We start from the raw sequence: 25,141 nt of genomic DNA, 5'->3' as shown, positions 1-25,141 counted from the left end.
CATTGAAAAATGAACGGCCAGTTTTAAATCTAAGCTGCCTGAACAGCAATATTAAGAGAGAATCTTTTAAATTGTGACAAGCATAATTTTTCAGAATGTACAATATATCACCTGAAATGAAGATGGTGATAATTAGACTCAACTATTAGAAATACATGAAAAATAGGCCTAGGAAAATGAAGCTGTTTTACTGTAATACTGTAACCAGAGGTTTGGAGCCTTCAAATAGAATTCTACTGAAAAGATAACTTCCTACTGTTCTAAGCCCTTTCTGGATCCCCAAACACCAGCAATACCACTGTGGCTTGCTTGCAGTGGGGAGGTGTCATCATAACTTTGACATCAGTACAACCAAGTGTTTCAGTTGCAGTGAATAAAGAAAAGTGTTTACAGACTGCAAATGGTAGAAACCTGGAACTGACTTTATTGGTTTGTTATTTCTACACATGTTTTTGCTCTAAACTCAGATTTCATGTACAATTACCGCCAAACTTTCCTGCCTATCTGCTAGATGCTGCTGCATAAAATTAATCTCAAGAAACATTAGATTAATTGTGTTTTAGGAAAAAGAGAATAAACAAATACAACCCACCTGAAACACAACAAAGCCACTGAAAAAAGCTGTGAAAGATACAGGACTGGAAGAAACCACAATAATGGACAGAGAAGGGTGTTAAATAACAAATTGCTGTCAACAGAGCAAGTGGTCCATAAAACTGGCCTCTAGCTGACTGTCAGTTCAGAGTTTCACCGGTTCTTAAAATGCATCATTATATATTGCTAGATGAGCAAATGCACAACTATTCATCCCGCTACCTTTGCAAATAAAGAAACAAAAGTAATTCCTTTCCTGATCCACAAACACATAAATCTAGTAAAATATTTCTTTAATAATCTGTCTTTGGTCTCATATGCTTCTTAACACTCCCATATGGGAGTGCAAGGGGATCCTCAAAACTTCCTGATGCTATAAAAAAAGCCTCCTGTCCTGGATTCTCAGCCCATGCAAAGACAATTGATTTCAAACAGACTCTGCAGGCACCTGTGTTTTTGTAGTAGCAGATTCCAATACAGCAGCTAGACTTACTGGCATACAGTGATGTTTGCTCTTCTGTAAGTACATAACAAATTAGCTTACTTGCACAAATTATAGCGAGCTGAAATACTGTATCGGTAAAGCTATGGCAGGATTATTTTCAATCACGACTGCACAAAAGATTTAAATATGCTAAAGTCAGTTGTGAGTAGCTTCAAAAATTTAAGCTGGACACCATTTAAAATGCTACTTTTGCTGGATGAGACAAAGTAGTTTCACTGGAAAACGTTCTGTTGAGAGTCAAGGCTGTTTAGCAGCTTGTCTGAAATGTCAAAAATACTGAGGAGTCCTCTCCAGCTTTCAAGATGTCAGGACGTATCTAGGAAGTATGTTTTCCACTGAACTAGTTCTGCTGGATAGGAAGCAGTTATTTCTTCTTATTCAAATAATTTGGCATTTACCACTTGTACATTCCACTGCTGTTTTAAATTCACTGGTCTTTATAATTTTCTGTTTGAAATTAAAAAAAGTTTTGAGCATATGTTTCATCATGCCATCAAGAGTAAAATGATACAATGGTTGCTAGCAAACTATTGCAGTACTATTGGCAGTAATTCCTTCCCTCCTCTTCTAATACTTTAATTGATAAAATCACTGTATTTTCAATTCAAATTTGTTTCCTCCCTGCAAGATAAAATTATAGGCAGCTTAACAGAAGATTAAATTGTTTCTGATATACTATACAGAAGTACACACACTCAAACATGTGAGCCTAAAATACCTTGATGTCCAACTGATTTTCTCAGATTAAATACATGCAACACCAATTGAAAGACAGACAGGAGGGAAAACTAAAACCCACAAAACCCAAAAAACTCAGATCATGTAATTTGGTACTTAAATACAAATTTAGTTATTCTATTGTATCCTGAGAAATCTGAAAAGGCAGATCATGGATTCAGACACCTTTTGAACCCTTAGTGCTAGAAGTATTATTGAAAATCTGCTGAAATTATTACTTACAGTGCTCACTATTCAACAGCCAGTATTTTCCCAAGATTTACATCATTAGCACAGATTTTTTTTTTTTTTTTCATACAGAAAATAACACAGTATAGCTGATAAAGCAGTGTAGTTGATAATGAAGTGTGGGAGTTTTTTTATGGCAAACACTAAAATTACATCATAAGTAAAAAATAAAATGATCAAGGGTATATGTAAGCACACACCCCCCAACCCCAAATTAAAATATGGCATCGTAAACTTTCTCCCCAGCTTCAGTCTTAATATAAACTTAAATAAAACAAAATCAAAAAGCCAAAAGTCTGAATGTAGACAGTCATTTTAAACCAAGTTATCTCTGTAGTTCATTTAGAAAGTAAACACAGCTTTTGAAAAAAAAATATTAAAAATAATATTCCCGGGATCATTTCTGCAACAAATGCGTGCAAAGAGAAGCATAGAACTATCCTTGTAACTGTGTTTTGTTCTTTCAAAAAACAGACAAACCAGAGCTGAGGACATCTTGTAAGAAGTCATGATGATTTATAACAAAACATTTTAGAGCATACTGGTATGCATGCTTAAAACTTTTATACAGTGTTCTATTTTCCCGTTAACTTCTGCTCAGCTGTTTGTTTCAGAGGAGTAAAATATGAAGTAAAGGACAGTAAGGACAAAATCAGATATGAGGCAGGAAGCACATAAACATACAAAATCAAAGGGCTGACTAAAAATAAAGCAGGCATACATTTCCATCACAGCATGTACTTACCAATATTCCAAGTAGTTGCAATAGTTCCCTATATTCACTGCAGAATAACTGGCTAAGCGCAACTAAAGAATGACATGACTAGAGTTTATAAATATATATATATAATTTATGAAAAAAAAATAATTAAAAATAAAGATTTTATGAATCATATTTGGTGTCCTTTAACTTTTGCTGTAATTTATCAAAACATGAAGAACACTGTGTGGTGGGTCAACCTTGGCCTGCTCCCTGACATATCCCCAGCCACAGCCTCACTCCCCATGCTCAACAGTATGGAAAAGCTTATTGGTCAAGATAAACAGGGAGATCACTCTTCAATTACCTCTGCAGGCAAAACAGTGTCAACAGCTGCCAATTTAAACAGATCTGGACAGTAAGAAACAAAACAAAAAAGATCAAACCAGCACCTTCACCCTGCCTTTTTCTAGGCTCAAGTTTCATTCCCCTGCCTGTTCAGAATTCTTGCCCTTTCTTAAATACATTTTCAGAGGCACCACCAACTTCGCTGATAGGCTCAGCTGTGGCTGTAGTGGACCAACACCTCACCAATTCCTCCTCTTCCCTGCAAAAAAAATCCTCTGAAAAAAAATCCTATTAGCAATGTTTGAGGAGTAATGTCAATTCCTCTACCAGAATAATATTCACTATTCGGAATTCTAGGGACACTGTGCATTTTCCCCATGCTACTATGATTATTCACCCAAATCCCTGTAACACGGCTCACATGACCAGCTAGCTGTTAACAATGACCTGAAGCACGGACTGCTTCCAGATATACCACTTTGCCTTACTATTTGCTTAACAGTACTCTAAAACAACATTACACTTGAAACTCCAGCCGATAGCATAAGATTCTATTTTACAGGTGTTATATTTCAGCATTTTTAGGCTAACAGTGTTTTCTATGATGCTGTCTGAATTCTCCATGAAATTCTATTCCACTACTGCACAGAAAGGGATTCTATGATGAGGTACCTTATCTCAGGGGCAGGGTTCTTAATGCTTATCACAATAACACTTTTCGATTTGCATACTAGGATTGACAAAGAGGTTCTATCCATATTTGTTTACTGAGCCATTTTCTGTGTGGAAACAAATGTGTTTTAAAATGGCTCTGAAGTCTAGCAATGGAGAAATCTAATATGTGTCTGCCATGCAAAGGTAGGTGAAAGAAGTGCAGCATTCAGAAAGTCAAAATGAAGGGGAGGGGGGGGAGTAGGTGGGGGAAGTCACTCAAGTTTTTTGCTATTCTTCTGTTTTCAAGATAATTTTTGCCACAGAAGTGTCTCATTTTGCTCTCAAACTTCTCAGTCCCTTGTGTTTAATCCCTTGAGTCCCGCCCATTGGATCTGTTTCATTTCAAGATCAGGAAGAGGGAAGAAAGATTTCTGAAAATGGAGGATACCAGTCTTTGGCAATCAGTATCAGCAAGACAGAACAGATGCTCAGAAAGGCTCGTATCATTGTTTCAGGACTGATATGATGTAGGATTGGGAGAGTCTTAAGAACAGAAGAATTATCAAAGCTTCCGAAACTTTTACATAAGTGCTGTTCACTTCCCTTTCCACACTATTATTTTTTTTCCTTTTATCAAACAGTGATCAAAAAAAATCGTTCAACTGATAGGTAGTAGGCATCTCAAACCCATCCTCAAGCTATTTCTGTACATTCTAAAATGATTCATATTCAATGCAGCATTTAATCTTCATGAAATAGGAAATTTGAGCTAAAATCTCACGAGAGCTCCAAAGTTCTCTCTGAATTATTACATAAACCCCATTTGAAAATGCTGTCAACTTTGCAAAGAGACCTGTAAATGCTATCATTTCCTGAACGTTTGGTGGGGGTTTTTTGTTGTTTGTTTTTTTTTTTTTTTCTAGGAAGAAAACTGAAGTAGTTCAATACTCTGATGCCACAGAGAAATTTGTTTTCAGACTAAAAGAATGCAAGAAACATAGGCAGTAGCATGAAAATACAAGTTTTGTACCTTTCATTCATCTAATACAAGCATAACTTTGGATCACTCAGCTGGAATTTCTTAGTAAAAGGGAGAATGGTGGTAGGAGGTAATAGTAACAGTTCTTTTGGCAATCTGTGAAGTACAGATGGTATCAAAGATATGCCAATAACTTAAGCAGGAGCCTCCAATAAAATCTCTTGTAGTGCATGTTATACTCTGTGAATCACAGAGATAGGGGCAACCCTGGGTATCTGGCACTTTACGTTCTACCTGTAGTCAGTTTAACTACCTTACACGCAAGCATATCTCTCAGGCAAAAGTCTGTGCTCCAGAGGTATTTGTATTCGTCCAGGCATAAGTTACCTCTAACCAAATTGATTCATATTTTCCAGAGAAGAAAATCATCGTCAGAAACACAGAAATTACTTCCATCTGATCTACCTTCCAGTGACATAACCATAACAAAGAGTTTCCTCACGTGTTCCTTTGAACTCTTTCCAGCTCATCATGGCATTCAAAGATCAAAATACAAATGATTTTAGGAACATGATAGCCTCTTCTTGTTTATGAATGCTGCTCAGAGACTTAAAACCACAGACAAACCACACTAAGGGTTATAGCAGAAACAATCAATGTACTTTCATCGCCACTTTCCATATAATTAAGCTTCTTTTTCTCAAACTGGAGATTGGAATGCACACTGCCAATGAGATCATTTACTGATGGAAAACCAACACATAAGGTTTAGACACTGAAATGGCATCTTCATGTTGATGTATCTGTTTTAATTAGCTTTACTTTTCATGAAGAGTAAATAAAACATCAAGGAGTCAGCCAGACAGATAAGCAACAAACTGTTTTTCAAATAGCTCCATGAAATGAGCAAGAATAAAGCTTGAAGAGTGTTACATTTACCTCTGTAGCTCCCAGGGCACTTTTAAGAACACTGGGTCAGGTACACTGAGACACTGAGAAAATGTGCAATTTCTTTCCCACTGAGCTGTCAAGGCATTCATGCTGTGAATAGCTAACACCCTTCTTTGACAACCAGGCAAATATTTCTATTTTCTGCCATTCTAGTCATGAAGTATCTCAGTGTTGCCTCAGTTGATTTAGTGCCAATTCAAGTCAGACTTTAGATGTCTGAGCTAGTAACCGGACCAAATATTCTTGATGAAGCCTTGTCACAAACTCATAGACTGCTGCTTAATACATTTCCAAATAGTTAGATAGTAAAAAAGGTTGTAAAGCTGAAAAGGCAGCAGGGAAGCAGAACACACATTCACTGAACTGTCAGAACAGAGATTTAAGTAGCACGTACGAGTCAAATATGCTGCTGCTTCTATTTATTGATAGCATTGCTTTAAAAAAAACCACAACAAAAAACACCTTAAACTTATAAAAGGCTATGTAGTTCCTTAAAATCATTTCTTTATTTCCCATACTTCGACAACACATGTCTTTAGAGAAGCACAAACTGATAACCAAGTCTAGCCAGGCAGAACTGAGATGAGGCTAAATGAACACATTCTATTCAAGTGGTAACAGCACATAGATACTATGAACATAATTTTTTCTTAAACCTTTTAAAATATAAATTTCTGATTGCATTTCACTTGCATCCATGCACCAAAGTTTCCATTACCAAGACCATGAAACTGGAATATAGAAGGAAGGGAAGAATACTTCTTTCAGTTGGGACAGAGCCCGTGGAACCTGCTCAAAAACCACTGGATTAGTATTTCACAGCTTTTTTTTTTTTTTTTTTTTTTTCATGTGTTAGGAATAAGCAGGCCGGAATAATGGTTCAGTGTGTGTATACACAAATAGAAAAAAGCAACAAAATAAATTATTCAGAGTACAGGCTTTGTGCTAAGAGTTTAGAGTAAAGCACTTTTGAGATTGAATGCCATCCTTTGAGCATTACAGTGTTCTCTTACTGAGTTTCTCTTTCAGGCAGAATTTTGTTGAGTGTTTTAAATCCCATACTTAGAATCTACAAAGAATTAAAATGACCATTAACTGAATGTGCCTTGAACAGTACTTACCGATGCTGGCATAACCAGGTGTTGATGGATCTCCTCCACTATTCAAGGAAACCATAAAAGCTTTATCATCAAGATCTGTAGTCTTTGGTAAGTCACAAGGATCGATGTAAAGAAGAACACCACCAAATCCTGCATCTTCTAACAGAGAAAGCTGAGGGAACAAAACAACATAGGTGACAATTAACAACAACTATGTCAGGACACATTATTTATTTTAATTACTGTTGAGATAGAGGCTTTGTCACGTATCAGGGTCTCACCAACTATGCTATGCACAAAGCAAATAAAGACAGGTGCAGCTCCAAACTGCTTGTAATATAAAACATCAGTTATGCTTTGAAAAGACAAAATCAAACCCTGAAGCACTAACGGCAAGTCATGTTTCCCAAATTCCTGTCAAAAGCCACATTCAAAGCCTAATGACAAAAATAATTCTTACTTTTAAATTATATGTAGCATGTTGAGGAAGCAGTGCTAACACTCACTACAGCTGCATTTGAGATTTGCAACTGTTCCATCTTCAACTCTTTCATTGTGACAGTCAGACAAGGCTGGTCTGTTGGAGACTACATTCAGATGAGGCACTGGCATTCAGTAATGTACACAAAGAGCTACAAGTGGAGCCACCTTTGTCCCAACTCATTGGACACTTGCTAGACATACAACCGTAACATATTTTTATGTGATATACATAACACCTTGAAAATGCCTTAGTTGTGAAACTAGTCTCATTAAAACATCTTCAGTAGATCTTCCGTATTTTCCATATTACTAGCAGTACGACATTCCCGCTTAACTTACCTCTTCAAAGACATGCATAAGTGCAGTCTGCCACAGGATTTCTGGACACAGTTACTCTTCAGTCAAGAAAAAAAAAAACAAAACGTGTTTACAGAATTAAAAGAAAAGAAAAAAAAAAAAGGCGCAGTCCAACTTGCTCAAACCTTAAGAGTCTGGCTTCTGTCAGACAGTTTTTATTCTGTCTCATCAGAACATCACAGCTTGAGTTGGTAATGGTAACTAGCCTTTCCAAAATTCTATAGATATGGGGCAGCAAATCAGGCAACTTCCCCAAAGTCAAGGACAAAAGAATCCAAGCACCTTCACTTGCAGGAGCCTATAGATCAATTCTGTCTGAAAAAAAATCTGGTTTTCTCTTTCTTAGAGAATGGAAAAATAAAGAGATTTTATTCTGAATCATATGAAATCAAATTGTAACGTCACAAATACTCCCATGAAATGAGATGACCTTTCTGTGTCATGCTCTGCATATTTGGAATTGACTGAAGACTACAAAAGTGACACAAAACTATATTAATTTTTCAGACAGTAGTAATTGTGGTATTTAAGGATTATCTTCCTATTCAGTATGCTCTACTGATGGCTTTCCAAATAGCTCCAAGTGGTCTGAGGAACGCTTGCAAGTACATTATGTTTCTGGACTACACAGATCTGATTCTTTAGGAACCCGAGAACTCATTACTATACCTCCGTTTCTCAGGTCAGTTGTCCTTCTTCTGTATTTTAGACCCTTCATTTTTCTTCTGTGTGTATACATACATATATATATTTGATTTATTTCCTAGCTGTCGGTTTTAAGAATTGTTTATGTGTAGTTCTCTGTGGCTTTACAAGTATGTAAATTACATGAATATACGGCATTTGGTTTAAGCCTCAAAAGCGTCTGATGTTTAGTTCTGCTTTTCTTGAAAATTAAGATGGGGAAAAAAATGTAACAAAATAGCAGCGTACTATTGCCATTTCTATAAGTAAACATGTAATTATGTGATTCACTAAAATTTTAACACGGCAGTCTGAATTCAGATAAACACATGCAAGTGAACCTATGAATCACCTGTGTAATCTTACATACCTTATTCAAAGCAAACCCTAGATGAAAAGGGATAGTGTCTTGAAAGAACTCTATTCAGATGAGTGTGCAGAGTCAGAACGTGTCTAGCACGGACAGTTAAAAATGTAAAAGAATAAAAATGTATCACAGTCCTTAAATGTAACAGAGGCATAAACATTTCCAAAATGGTAGGTTCATTTATTATGGTATTGTTCTGTTTCCAAATCACTTTCATATGCATACATTTAGCCAGGATTTACAAAATCCAAGGGGTGGGGAGACTACAGGAAGAGCAGGATGCATCATAGCTAAATGATGTAATAACCAGAATTTAAATTAACAATTGTCTTTTCCTGCATCCATATCCAGTACCTTTTTATTCATCTCTAGTCTTAATAGCATAGAAGATACAGAATACAGATGCAGTGTTTTCTGGGTTTTTTAAAAAAAGTTTTAAAAACTTTGTACTTAATCACTATTAAATTCCTGTTTCACTGAGCGAAGGTAACCGCACGGTTGTTATTCACAAAGTGCAGCAACCACTGCTGCCATGGCTACAATCTCTAGTAAGGAGTTGTGCTGTTCACGTGAAGTTACAGAACAGCTTTCAGATTTCAGCTATAATTGCTGCCTTTCAACTTTGCAATAGTGACATCACAACTATGCCAACAAAAAATTAGTACTGTTGCTTCCATCTTCATCTCAAATAAGTCAACACCTTAACAGCCATAAAGAGCCCTAGCACGAAGAATCTGAGGAAGAGGTTGTTTACATGGCTAAAGATTGTAGATTATGTCCCTTCAGGTACACTGGTACACATCTGTTCAAACAAATGGATTATTTTAGATGGTAGAACCAACCAACAGCAGAATCTGCTCCTTATGGTTTTAGGTGTATGCCTCCTCCCTCTCCCAAAGCCGCAGACATATCAGAATAAAAGGGAAACAGCAGAACCCTTGACAAGAAAAGAGATGCTGATGCCCATTGTTAACCCTTTCATTGTTTATGGCTGCTTAAATCTTCAGTTTCTAGACTCACTTTAAACCAGTAACTCTTTCAATCCAGTACATGAAATTACCCCAAAAGCATTCCCAACTCAGTTTAATCTCATATGAGACACTTGCTGCTTTATAAAAAGCTCTGTCACATACATGGGGACAGATTAGCCTTGTAAACTCTACACACCTTAAGGCACTATTAAATTACCCTTTAAAGATGATGCGGCTGAAGCAGTGAAAAGACACATCTTTAAGTAGTGACTAGTGATTTTGGAATCCTTCATTTTGACTCAGGGATCTCCTTATATAATAAGGTACTGCTTGAACAGAAAGTACAGTAACTATAACATCGATAGCTTTAGATACATTAAGAGGGCACACTAATAACACATTGTGGACATAAGAACAAGATAACTGATATGGAAGAGTAAACGGAACCAATTCTTTATACAGGCAGACTCCAGTAGTCTAAAGAACTTGGTTTTGTCCTAACAGGAAATCTCAAAGGTACTTCATCATTTAACTGCACCACCTCTGAATGCTGCAGAGAAAACATTTATCTTTTGTATTGACACGTAGGTAACAGAGACCAGGTCTGCACTGCACATAGGAGCCAAGCTTTACTGTTTGGCGTTGGCCACAAACCTACTGACAAATAGACATTAGGTTAAAAATAGGGAAGCTGAGCACGACTCTTTGCTGGAAAGCAGGGGGCCACTACCTCTCACACCTGACTTTAATGCGTTGTATCTCATCTGAGCCTAGCGTGTGCCTGAACGAATGCTTCATCAGGGGGGTTATGTTAGTGATCTGAATACAGGAACAAACCTACAAAAGAGAAGAGACTACAGCCTCTCTGTATGAAACTCCAGCATAAAGAGTAAGAGCTGCCCTTAAATGACTGGTCATAAACAGGGAAGCAATGCAGCAGGTACTGGCCTCAAGCTGTATTGTTATCTTTCAGCTGAGAGCAAAGTCTACCTTGCTGAAGATCATTTCCCCTGGTCTCCTCTTTCCAGCTGAGACTATCCTTGCACCTCCCAAGCATCAAAAAGCAGAACAATTGGGTAATCAGGCATCATCCTTGTCCAGAGAGCACATTGGAAAGGTTTCCTGCTAACCATGAAGCCTCAAAGGATTAAAAACATGCACATTGAAACATGTAGCTGTGTAAGTAGTACTCTGGCTTTTTAGCTGAAAATAAAGCCTGACTGCATCAGCACTGTTCTGATGTTCTGTTCATGGGAGCCACATCTGGGGTTGAGTTTGAGCTGCCATCTCCCAGGCAGAGAGCAGAAAAGCACATCGCACTTTGGTCTCATCTGGATTACAGCAAGTAATAGTGTAGAGATAGCTAAGAAAGGGCTTCCTAACCTAGTCACTCAATGAAATCGAAAACCCAACCTTCTCTGATCCATCAAGACCCTAATGGCTTAAAGACAATTAAATGACCACGACATCTTTTCTCTCCCTTTAGCTGATTCCAAGTAATAGTCTCTTTACAAACAATTTACAACGTAGTAATGCACGATCAACAGATGAGGAGCACCACAACATATTATATTCCGAAAAGTGAGGACTAATGATGGTTAGCAACACATCGGGGAAAAAAAAAAAAAACCAAAACCAAAACCAAAACAAAACAAACAAAAAAAAACCCACAACCAACAAAAAACAAAAAACAACAACACACCTGATGTGGTAACTGTGGATTCCATCAACCTACCAATTACATATTAAAATAGCTTCTCATTACTAGCAATTTTTCCCACTATGTTTGCAAATGGTCCCACAATATGGCCAAACTTTCAGACAACCTTTCTGTGCCACTGTCTAGACAGTTCTTCATCTTTGTGAAACTTTTTTACAATCAGTCATGCTGCTAAATGTGCAGACAGCTACGGTATCAGCATTGCTGTTTGTCTTCCCTTCTCTCCTGCGGAAAGCCATCTCTTCTCTCTTCCCTTTATCCCTCCCCTACAGTTGTAAAGGCTATGCTTTATAAGGCATAATACCAGCCCCGTTAACTGATAAAATACTACTTCTGTAACACTTCTTTGGTCTGGTTTCTATGCTTGTCTATTTATGTGACTTGATCCACAGTAATGATTGAACCACTGGCACAGAAGACTTACATGACAGGAGGAAATATCTCAGTATATTTCTGCAAGTTTAATGAAAATGGGATATTGAGTAGACAAGAGGCAGATCCTGCTAATGCACCACACTGCAAAGGCATTAATAAAATCTGGAGAGCTTACTCCTTAATGGAAAGGGGGAAAACCAGGCAAGAAATCACAAGAGGGAGTGTGACAGATTGAAAAGGATACAGAAACTTGGGCCGTGATTTAGACATCATAAAATCCAACTTCAAGAAACAAAGTGAAAAACCTGTTCACTAACCCATGGAAAAACTTGTTCGTTTATCAAATGATACATTATGAAGAATAATGCAGTTCAGTACAGGATATATTGTTTTACAATTCTATGTAATAAGTGAGTGTTGTCATGAAAGTTTCTATCCTTACACAAAACAAGTAGAACTAACACTGTCTGGAAAAGTTAATTTAAATGACAGCGACTTCCAAATGCATTTCACTACTTGTATATACATCTAAAAGAGTTTTTTAGAATGTTATAAATCAAACTCTAGTGCTGGGGCGGGGATGAACCAGATCTCTTCAATTTACTATAGGTTCCCTTCTGTTACATTTTACTTCGCAATACTGGGTTCAATGGAAATCAAGTGTCATTTTTTTATTAGATCTAATTCTGTTTTCAACTACATTACATAAGCATTCAGGTTTTCAATTGTTACATAATGGTTAAAATGTATCAGTAAAAAAAAAAACAATACAAACTAGCTGAACAACAGTATTTAAGATTTCTTTTTCACTTTGTTATCACATATTTTCAATACTATCCTAGTATAATTTAAAAGTCTACATTTCAAAAATACCTGTAGCACATCATGCTGTTTCACATCAAAAGTGCCTCAAAACATAGTTTTCATCTTCAGAAGGTATTCATGTGCATGTTTCACATTATTGAAAGTGTGTGCCTTGGCTGTATCCTCACTCCTGTACATAGATACATACATTAATAAATAGTATTAGGGTGTTCATTGAAACTACGTACATGTTTCTGAGGCCCTTCTACTGTCTTACTACTAACATGGCAGCAAGAGGCTCTTGTGTAAATCAGAATCAAAGCAATTATGCTGTACACCAGAAGTTTCCGATTGATGTCAGTTCCATGAAGATTATATACCCAATCTCTGTGAAATTATTTATATTAAACCCTGGAAATTCCAGTCACTATCAAAAGTAACAATAATTAAAAAGGAACCAAGACTCTCTGGAGAGGGGGTATACCAAGGCAACAAAACTTTTTTATCCCCCATTTTATTGTAAAAAAAATATAAAAGGCAATACATATATCAAGATATGTCTATGTCTGGCAAAGTAACAGAACCTTAAAAGAAGAGATTAAACATGCTTTAGCTACAGGCACATATAGAATGTTTAAGCACAGGAGATTTTTAAGCTTAATAGAGCAGTTTGCACTCCTTAAATACACACCCCAAATTAAACAAATTATATTTTACACAATGTCTGTGTTAGTGTAAATGCCATCACAGTTCATTAGACTACAAAGGCCTTTAACTGTCAGCTACTGACAGTACAGCAAAATTCATACTGGATTACTATGTTGTTAGCCTAGCATACAACCTCTTCCATACCACTTCAGGCCAAAGTTTTCCTCTTCCTAATGCCAGATTCATAATAGCACTGCTTACTAGAAGTCCATTCAGGTGTTAACACAGTAAAACCTGGACATAATGCATTAATGAAACAAAACCTTCTTGGATATTCTCACTTATATGTTGATTGCCTGTATATACTTGTCATCCCCTTTTCTCCACCTCTTACACACAAAAATGCATGCAGTACTTTATATTCATGGTCATAATACATATGGACCATTGGAAAAAAAAAAAGATTCAAACAATACAAAACAATATTTCAGAGGCAAAAGTAAAACATCTCAAACATGTGTAAGAAAAATACATACATATACCTATTACATATTCTGTTCAAGGTTAAACAATCATAAAAATTTACAGAAGTTCTATCTCCTATTGTCATTATACCTCAATGAAATGACCAGAATTAAATGACAAATAACAGTAGCTAGTTTTTAACTACTGCATTTTCAATTCACAGTGCAACATGCAAAACCCATGGTTCGTTAAGCTGAGACACAACTTTACTAGCTGGACAGGTTACAAGTTATTAATTACTCTTTTCTACTGAAGCTCCAATTAAAATCATGAAAGGATCTCCCATCTAATTTTACTAATTGGCAGTATGTAAAATCACCAAGCAAGGGGAAAGGGCCATTGAAACTGCTGGAAGACTTCACTGACATAACATCTCCTTATTTCTCAAACAGATTGTTAGAGTAGAAAAATAAGACTTTGCATACTGCACATTTAATTAGATGCCACTGTCCTCTCAATTACGCACTATAAGACAGATTACTTGGAAGATGCAGTAGTAACACGAACAAGACTCAGTGAAGAAAAAACCCACCTAGATACACATATCTTAATTTTTATATCACTCATCCAAGTTGCATATTTTTAACAGGTAAAGTGGGCAAAGATCCAGTTTGGCTTCCGCTTTATATTTTAATATTGCACTTAATGTTTAATCATGCTTCTATATTTCCCATCACAGAGATGCAGGGACAGCATTCAAAATAATTCTGTGTTAAAACTCTATCTAAAGATGTTATGGGTTTTGCTGATCAATCCTCAAGGTGCTATGTTAAGATAGTAAAAGATGGAGGACACAGCCAGTTTAATGGCTGACCACATGGGGATGATGAAAAGAAATACATCTTTCCTATTCAACTTGAACACTGTCCTTGTCTAAGGAATGACACTATTGCTATATTGAAGAAACAGGACTGGGAAAAGGGTTAAGCTAAGTAAAACTTCAAAAAGCTAGAAATGCAGACAATGGGGATCTGATAAATTACAGGCTATTCCCATAAAAGTCTTAGAAGGCAGAAAACATACTCCATTGAATTCAAGAAATTACACCTGACATAGAGTGAAATACATATGACCAGCAGAAGATCAAATACTTGGTTTGCATCATGGCAAGAACTTTAAAACTCTGATGTACTTACTATCAGAGAAACATGCAGTGCATTTATTTGAGGAAAGACTCTGACATGCATGCCTATGGTTTTTTCAAGGCATTTTTATTAATCAGTTTCTAAATTGAAACTGTCCTTCAAAATTTTAAATTTACAGAATTTGGTCATTTTCATTTCTAAAACTGATTTATAAGGAGAGGAGATTTCCCCCTTGTATTTCCTGGATGTCTGATAGAATATGGGAGAAAAAGGAGGAGGAAAGTGCAAGAAGCCTTAGAATATCAATCATAACAGCCTGCATAAGTGATGGGGCTGTATGGCAGTGAGGAGCAAGAGCTGCTTTGTACACGATATACCATCAGTTATATTTTTAACTACATTCTTTCAGATAAGTGCTATTCAAGGGCAGAAGACTTGTAAATTTGCACTAACCACAAGAAAACTGGCTTGGGAAGGGTCATGAGTAACAGCTTTTAGAAGCAAATAAGGTAAGTTGTTTATTCTTAGTGTGACTAACTAAAAAATAAACTACCAGAGGGAAGTAAAATAGGCTTCAATGCTCCTAGCCCATCCATTTGGAGTAGTATTAAATCTCCATACTAGTTCAACCCCTGTTCATATTAGATGTGCTATGGGGAGTCCTTAAAATCCTTTGACCCCAGTAGAATTGCTCTTGCAGCAGGAGAGCAACTAAGCTGTCATGCAATGAAATGTGCATACCCAGCCTTCCCACAGGTATCTCTCAAACACCAATTATCCATTACCATACGTATAGCTGACCCTTTTCATTCTCTGAGGCAAACAAGCAAACAATAAACCCCCCTCAAACATAACAAAATCATGTTCTAACATGTCCCACATGTTCTAATGATGCTGGTCTGAATCCCTGCTGGAAATTATTCCCTATAGCTAGGGATGTTGTCTGTGACACAGCCATGTCATTTCCTATGAACTACATTCAAAAGCTGCAGAACGGCCACCTTGTCCAGAGTACCTGCCTTTTGTAATGAAGCCCAGCAGCACTGTCCGAACATGGATAAGATGGCATATAGCCACAAAACAAAAAAAGGAAAGCAAAGAAAACACAAGAGAGGCAATCAGCATGGGGAATCACAGCACCCATGCGAAGAGCAGCAGCTTCTACAGTGCAAAGCTGACGGAAACACCAACAAAAGGAATAAACTGCTGAATAAATTAGAGCTACCATAAACTGGTAGAACTCAAACTGGATTAAGAGTTTCCAAGCACTCATGTGTAATGATGAATCACAATTCAGCTTGTCATCTACTAGTTTGAGTGGAAATCTAGGCATTAGCCTCTGGACTGCCACAGTAGTTGAGGAAAAAACACTTCCAAATTCATCCTGGCCCCCTGCCTCTCTAACCCAAAAAACAGGTTGGTTTAATCCTGTAATCCTTGCACAGAAAAATTTTTAGCGTCATGGTCCTAAACGTGGTATTAAGCTTACAAAGAACTAAATGCTTTGTCCCATACTTCTTCCTATTTGCTGTCTGCTCATCATCTATATAGTTTTATCAAAAAAAAGTAATTTGTTACACATCGGCAGTTTTTAAAAATGGAATTTTTCACAATAAGGTACTTGGACAATTAAACGTAAGCCAGATATACTGCCAGTTCCCTACACGAGATTTTAGGAACTTTTAATACAAATTGAGTGCATATTTTATTGCCAGATTTTGCTTACCACTGCTAAGAAATTTGCAATGTTCAATCTAATTAAAAATGAAATTGAACTACAGTTCCCTAGAAACAAGGGCTGATTGGACTCAATAAGCTTTACTTAATTTATTTCAGAAACAAAATAATTGAATTGCTTACAGTTCAGAAAAAAATCTTCATTATTTGATGAGTATATAATACAAACCCGTTCATATTGCTATTGCATTCCTACATCTTCTGGAAATACTACTGACTTTTAAATAAGCATGTAGAGGAGCACTGTATGTATAGTAAGTGTTAAATATTCAGTAAACATTAAAAAGAAGAAACAAACAGACTGGATGAATGTCCAGATGAGCAACGTCCAAAAAGCCAATAGCATTTCATTGTTCATACTGAAACCGCTGTTTCTGATTATGTTTATGGTTATTTCGGTCTATGTTTAGACTCTATCATAGAGAGAATAGAGCTGAAGATCTGTCATACAAAAAAACAATTACACAAAGATATAATCTTGGTAAATTATCAGGAATAAACTGATTAGACCCTTAGCTGTATTTATACATTCTAGCAAACTTTTAATTCAGAATCCACCAGCCAGTACAGCTGGTCAGAAGCCTGAGTCAAATCTGCCAATATCCCCTTCCTTTTTTTTTTTTTTTTTTTTTTAATATTTACTTAATTTTTGTTTTCCTACCACTAGAATGATGAGGTAAAGACAGCAGATGCCATTTGCATTGTTCCCAGCATACGGCACTTATCCAGAAAGCCACTACTTCAGGTTTACATCACCTTCCTGCACCTCATGCCAGGCACAGAAACCACAGCAGGTTTCCTCTGGTGAGGAGGCTGCAATTTCACCGTTCCAGAAGCTGTACTGTTCACTGCAATCATTTAGGGCACCTAGTCTCAACTTCAGGGAGGTCTCATATCTCTGCAGCCCACGTCTCCTCACCGCTCTGGAACCCTGCAGCCCACATCACCGCTCTGGAACCCTGCAGCCCACGTCTCCTCACCACTTTGGAACCCTGCAGGAAGCTCCCAGCCAGGAGATGCCCCAACCACGAAAGCTTGCAGCAGCCCAATGTTCGGTATCAGCTTGGTTGTGTACTACAGTACCTGGCTTTACTTCAGATCTCTTGTAAGCACTGCTGAACTACCTAGTGCCTCGTACTCAGAGCAGGACATGAGGAAGAACATTGCTCCCTTTGCGCTTTGCCACACTGGGTTTCCACAAAGGCGGCAAACGCATTCAGAAACATAAACCTTCCCGCTGCAACCTTCTGTGGCAAACACGGCTCGCTTTGCACTGCAGGACAGCCCCGCCTGAGGATGTGCCATGAGGCAGCGTGCTGCCAGTGGCGCTTCCCACCCTCACCAGCCCCCGCCCTGCCTGACGGCCCTCACCTCCCCTTCTGGAAGCTTCTGAGTTGCCGGGTGGATTATCTGAGGCAGCATGTGCGGGAGGGCTCAGCCAATCCCGCCCGTTCTGGGGATGGAGTGTTCCCTGATCGGTGCACTGAGACCCGTCGGCTCCTGCTGCTCCTGGCCTGGGCCAGGGGCTGTGGGGGCTCCCTCAGATGACGGACACCATTTTCCTTGGTTTAGGAAAATATATGTTTCCTCTAATTTTCTGCTGACCATAGCAATAGTGACATACTAAGTCAATGCTGTTCAACAAGGAGAGGTTAGACTGCAGTCCCCTAAACCTTACAACAAAGTGATCAGCAGGCTCTCACCCGGCGTTAACACAGAGGATGGGACTGGAACTCCCATCGGATGTGGCAGCAGCTCCTAGTTTTAGCTCTTCAGTTACAAATTGAACCCTGAAGTGCCATCCAAAAGAAAAGTGATTACATTCATGAGTGGTCATACTTTCTACTCAGCAAATAGTATCATAAATAAAGTGTAAACAGCTGTATTAAAGGGATTTTACCTGTCACTACAGTAAGAGCTATTAAATATATGTGTCAAATTTAAATTATGTGTGCCTGCATCTAACCTTTACTTTCCATTCAAGATGAATTTGCATTTTTCATTTTTGAGAATTCTCTAGTCTTTAAGGAATAGGGATTTGGAGAAAAATCTCAATCACAATTTCCATGTTTTGCCCTCAAAATGTAGTGCCAGCTTTTCAAACTGAGAGTGCCCTAGGGGAGTTAGTGAAGCCACGGTGAGTGGCCATGTGGGAATATGCTCATGGTGCCATGGATTCTTCCAGTGGTGAGGTGCTATGCCTTCGGTACAGACTGGGACTGTAACCCACTGCCAGTGGATCAGTATCTGCACCACAGGACAGTCCTGTTAAAACTGGTAAGCTACCAGCCTACAGAGAAATTTAAAAATTAAGAACAGATAAATTACCATTTTGTTTTACTAAAGTCATTTATTTATTGGTCATAGGTACATTCAACTGAAGTAATAAACCAGGTACTTACCTAAATCTGTTTTGGCAAGCTTGCCTCTGATTAATTAACTGAGTTATACTTGACATTTATGAGTGAAGTTTTTTGCTAAATTCAAGGCCATATTCACAACAAAAAACTTAAAGCAGCATTATATTACCCTTAGGAAAAATAAATAAATAAATAAATGCTAGAGTGTATTACCTAAGTGCTGCCAGCAATCAAACGTTGGTGAGTACACATCAGGCTTGTTTTTTCACTTTCAAGCTACAGAGCTGAGTACTCTTTATTTCTTAGTTATATGCAGTATATGTCAATAACACAGATATATGTTTTCAGATGATGGGGAAGCAGCCTTTCTGACAGGGAGAGAACAACTGCCTCTCAGTTTACGCTGCAAGCATCAGCCTCCTGAAGTCATTCAGATTGCCACAGCCAGTGTTCTCTGCCCATAAGAGAAACCCCTATGGCTAAGTAGTAGTGTAAGTCATTTACTGGCAGTAGAGGATAGCAACTTGAATGTTAAACTCAAGATAGGGATCCTAAAATTCTTATGCTATATCTGCCATGAAAATTATCAGGTGGACTGAAAGACTGAAGAAATAATACAAGATGTACAACACAGTTAGCAAACAGCTGAGGTCTGTGCGTTGCATGCAACTAAAAGCCAGGAATGTGTTCTCTTTTGTGCCATTTGATTTACCTGAGCTGCCTGTTGCAACTGCTCCTGGGGATTCTGGGTGTCATTACCATTATTCACTCAACCCTTGCATTAATTCCACCTAATTGCCTGCATTTATGAATAGTTGCCACAAACAGTTCTCCAAACTTTGGAGAGACTTTGGACATTTAATGGCCACAGACCAGCTACCAAAGCAAAAGTACACACAAAACATGGAGACAACAAGGTGGAAAAAAATAATATGTTGTTTCTAAAATTATCAGTTATATAATCAGCAAGATTGAGGAAGTACATAACCAGAGAACAAGGGAAATACCTACCTGCATAAACCCCCTTCATTATGCATCACATGCAATGTAAACTCAAAATCTCTGATTCTTTCAACAATCTCCTCTCAATTAACATGTAGTGCGTAACTGGGATATCCTTGGGGTACCCTGAGTATATATTTTTGATTACCAAACCTGAAAGTAATATTGAAATGAAAACAGCTCAAGTCATCCTACCATGCAAGGCAAAAGAAGGATTATGACTGCTGTCTCCATAAGTGTAAATGTTCTATGGTTTCTACCAAGATGTTAGCAGATGTTCTCACAACCCACAAAACAATCAGTCATGGATTTTTAATCAAGGCATATTTGCTGCCTCAAGTAACTGCATCTTAGAATGTCTGTTGGATTGTTAGAATACAACTGCCTTCATTAGACTTGTGCAAAAAAACCCCCACCCCAACCCCACCCCCCTGACTTATTTTAGTATTATTATAGAATATTATATATATACTCACACAATTTTTATATATATACATATAGACACACATATAGATTATATATATTCTCACACAACTATTATCTTAGAAGATTCCATGAAAAGCTCGTCTATTTCTTTTAATGTACAAAGCATGTTCTCTACTCAACTATTTTCTGGGGTATTACATTGTATCCAGGTTTCATGCTTTTAAAATAATGCCTTGAACATAATATAAACAGTCTCTTTTATACAGTATATATACTTGATAACACTGTTATGTATTTTTAAATTTACATTTGGTTTAATTTTATGTTTCTAAGTGGACCATGTAATGATATAGAGTATGCCATATGTAAACCTCAGTCACATCTATATATCAACTAGAAAAACTGCCTATTATTAATTAGTTAATGAATATTTTACTTTCATTTATGGAAAAGAGCTGTGTTTAACTACTTGGTTAGCATGCCTTTAAGTAAATCAATACTCAGAATGACCTTATTTATCGTCCTTGCTAGAAATACAGTCACAAACCAGGAATAACAAAAGAAAAGGTCATAAAGAATGTGCCCCAGTGTATAAAGTTATTTCAAAAACTATAAATATTAAAGAAGTTATTAAAAATAGCAATAAAAAGTTATTTTATAATATATCAGTACTAATTTCCAGTCCTAAGCTCCCCTAGAAATCCCAAAATTAAAAATTTGACTAGTTTCCATTTTGTTTCATGGCTGACATTTTAGCAACCAGAATTTTTTCCACAAGACCTTATTCATTAACTGTGCTACACAGAACATATCATGAGCATATCTTTCATATTGAACATCGAAGTCTAATGCAGAATATGTAACAAAATGAAGTGAAAACTGCAGGAAATCACATGAAAGATATAACAGCTGAAAAAGTTAACATTTGTGGCATTTGTTTCTTCCTAGGTCCTTTCTTTTCCACTGCTTTCCACTCAGCACATCACTAAAACAGAGCTTTGGCTCCTCCTGTGATTTAGTAAATAACCCATTTCACCAAAATGAAATAGTCGAAAGAGGTACATGTGGGAGGTCCAAGGTTGAAGTACTTGATGAGAACCAAGGTGGCAGTTGTATTAGTTTGCCAGTCAGAAAGCACACTGAAGTCACTGATTCACCATCAGTTAAAAAAAAAAAAAAAAGCAAACACCACAAAAACCCAAACCCAACAATCCCCAGCTCTTCTTCAGTAACACTAGTATACAATTAGTTCCAGAACATCAATCCAAGATTATGCCCTTGCCTTGTCATAAAAAACTGAATGAAAAATATAAAAGGTGCAAAATATGTCTGACTTATTGTCATAAAGATTTTTAATGCAGCGATTAGGAAAGGAAGGTCCCGACTTCAAAACAAGGTCATACAAAGGGTGGTTAAGAAAGATGCGCTGGCAACATTATTGCTTGCTGTCACTTTTCTCCCCAACTAGGTCAATGACAGCACCCACAGGTTTTGTCTTTCTCTGACAGTTTCTTGGGGAAGGCAAGGAAAGAGAAAGAAAATATCTTTTGAAACCTTGTATGTTAGAAATAAATACAGTTCCCTCTAATGGGCCCACTGAAAAGATTTAGCACCACTTACAGCTCCTAGGACTCCACAGAACTGACTTCTAAATGCCAAACACAGAATACCATAGTCAGAAGATGAATGAAAAAGAAATACAATGAAACTCAAGATCGATCAATTTCTGTTACACTTCTGTTTTCTTTTGAGATAGAGCTTCCAGGAAAACTCTTTAAAGCATACAGAAGTTTACTCTGGGAAAAACTAAACTGAAACAAAATCATCAACAACAACAAACACCAAAAAACCCACCCCAAAACACAAACAAAAGCTCAGACAAAACAAAGTTATGTTGCAAAGCCATGCAATGAATGAATGGTCTGACCCAGAAAAGATGACAACATTCATATGTCCCGGTGTTTATCACAGCATAGGACTCTACAGAAAATCATGAAGTAGTTCCAATTCAGACAAGCATTTCCTTATGCAACATATTTGCAAATGAGACAAGGAGTGAAAACAGCATAAATAGAAATTTCTGTTCCCACCCATTAATGACAGAGTGGCAGTGATGCCTAATCTTTGTACTTACCATTGCTTGCAACTGGTCAAAAAGGTGAAGAGTGAGCCAGTACAGGATTACAAGACAAGCTTACTTTTGCATCACTTCCTCATGGCAAATGCAACTATACCCATTATATTTAAAATTAATAGTGTCTTTGTCTGCATTTAATTGCACCAGCTTCACACAGTCAAATTACATAAACTTAAACTGGTAAGAAACTAAAAGTCAGACTTTGTAACCTTTTATGTGTCGGTGCCTTCCCCTGGGGTAAGAAGTGATAGAAAAAGAGGAAATGGCCTGAAGTTGCACCAGGGGAGGTTTAGATTGAACATTAGGAAATATTTCTTCACCAAAAGGGTGGTCAAGCATGGGCACAGGCTGCCCAGGGAAACAGTTGAGTCACCATCCCTGGAGGTGTTTAAAACATGTGGAGATGTGGGCACTTAGGGACATGGTTTAACGGTGCACTTGGTAGTTCTAGGTTAATGGTTGGACTCAATATATTTAAAGGTCTTCTCCAACCTAAATGATTTTATGATTCTATGTGTAGTGAATCTAATTCTCTCAGGAGATGGAAAAATATTTAATATACGTAGAACTGTTATGATTAATTTTTCAGTAAAGGCTAAATACCAACTCTAAAACAGATAAAATACATAAAGAAGTTAACTGCAGATGTAGAGACAACTCAGACCAACAGAGAAACAAATTAATTAATGCACACATTTCCAACAAGAGCCTATTTGGCAACAGGAGACACTGAATAGCTAGGCAGTTCTGTTACAATCCTTAAAGCAGGTTGACAGGGGTTTTAAAATGTAGCTTAGCTTTCTGAGTTTCTTTTTTCCAGCATCTACTAACCTGCCTTTTAGACAACATTTTTGAAGAGATTTTTGTTTCATGTGACGTTCCATGAAGACAGTGAGTTTAGAAGGCCACTCTGACAGAAAAAATATTCTCTAACAGAGCTCAACTCTTTGCCCCTGATAAGATAATCTTTGATTACTAGAAAATAACTTAAGATGTGGAAGTCTGCCTTAGAAACTTTTTTATCAGTTTCAGCTCACAGTCAATGATGTTAAGTTTCAGGCTTACCATCTAAGATCTTCTCTGAATTTGAGTACAAGCATTTCTGTAACTTCTGAGTATTCCCGTCTTTGTATAAACCTTCTTTCAGAAGCCACATCAACATGCTGGTGATGGACAAACACATTGTAAAAGAAGGCACAAAGTCAAGGGGTTCTTACTGGTTTCTAGAAAAGGCGATAAGCACAACCTATTAGAATGGACTGTTATTTTACCCCAGCTGGAGAAAGAAGTTTTATGACTTCAAAATGAGGACAGAAAGGCTTGAGAAAAAGCATCTGTCTGCTTTCCAACAGTAAATCTGATTCTTTGTATTTTTCAGTCTTAGCATCCTTTAAAACACTTACTGTTGGGGGTTTTTTTGTTTGGTTGGTTTTTTTTTTTTTTTTTCCCCTGAAGACCAGAGTAATTTTGATAGGGAGCACAAACAGCTGTAATTTTCCAAAAGACGCTGCTAATTAATCACCAATCTTCTTGGATTAACCTATTCACTCAGCTGGCCCTTCAACAACAAAATGGACTATTAAGTTATTTTTATTTCTCTATTAAATGCAGCATTAATCTGGGGAGGGTGATTATTTTTAGGAGAAAAAAAAAAAAAAGACATTTAAATTTTGTATCCTTCTTTGAAATGTTTTGATTCTGAAACACAATGTTTTGAGAAAGGTATTTTGAATCAGTGATCTCCTAGCAACCAGAAGGCAGCAGAGGTACACACTTGAGATCAGAGATCAGGTGACAATACAAAGTGTAAGAAATCCTCTCAAGCCTTGAGCTCAATTACACTCAGTTCTGAATTTACAAATCTGTAACGGATGTAGTTCACTACAAACGCTATCATTCAACCCCACTTTTGAGACAGATGTGAAAAGTAGATATGAAGCTTTCTAGAGTCACATAGATAACTGTGCAGAAGGTGGATCTGAACTGTACTGATGCTGATGCAATGTTAATAAGTGAATGTTTGGAGCAATATATAAACACCACATCAATAATAGGATAAACACTGCTTTATTTGCATCCAGAAGCAGCAGATGAATTAGATATTACAAGAGAGAATTCAGAGAATATACTTGGTTATACTTAAACAATGTTTTGCCTATACATTTCCTCCATGAATTTATATTCTTAATTATTGTTGAAATTATGGTATATTGCTTCTTTATTCAATGATTAATTTCCACAGCCATATGCTTTCTAGGTGTATATGCAGCCTGTGTTGTTCAATTTCTTTATAATACATAAATTTACTAATAAGTACAAGAGTAATAGTAGTAAAATTCAAAGCCATATATTATCTCACTGGTATTACTGACATTATCACTTCAGATCATCCTTCTTCCTCTAAAAATCCCAGATGGTTTTAGCTAGGAAATTAGCATACATATATTTCAAGACAGAAGAGACATAGCTTTGTCTAAAAGTATTTATTAGTAAACTGATTTCCAAAATGAGGGTATACCATTTGTAATCAATTTGACTGAAATATTAACATGGTACCATTCAAAAGACTTAACACCATAAGATAAAAAAGGATGTGTTGCTTCCTCTTTAAGGACATGACACACATCTCCCTTCAAATGTGTTTGGTTAGTTTTGGGAGGGTG

The 25,141-nt window shown here is 37.1% G+C and overlaps 1 protein-coding gene across 5 annotated transcripts in view; it reads right to left on the bottom strand.

The window, feature by feature from the left end:
• The window catches only part of NAALADL2 (N-acetylated alpha-linked acidic dipeptidase like 2), a 497,171-nt gene that overhangs the window by 199,523 nt on the left and 272,507 nt on the right, over positions 1–25,141 (bottom strand). For all 5 annotated transcript variants that reach the window (XM_080409532.1, XM_080409535.1, XM_080409533.1 and 2 more), the window contains one exon: positions 6,819–6,969. In XM_080409532.1, coding sequence (XP_080265658.1) covers positions 6,819–6,969 — 151 coding nt within the window. The remainder of the gene's footprint in view (positions 1–6,818; positions 6,970–25,141) is intronic.

This window comes from Falco punctatus, assembly GCF_963210335.1.
Source record: "Falco punctatus genome assembly, chromosome: 13".
Lineage (NCBI taxonomy): Eukaryota > Metazoa > Chordata > Aves > Falconiformes > Falconidae > Falco > Falco punctatus.
Note: the sequence above shows the minus strand (reverse complement) of the source record. Positions and strands in the feature narration are given on the sequence as shown.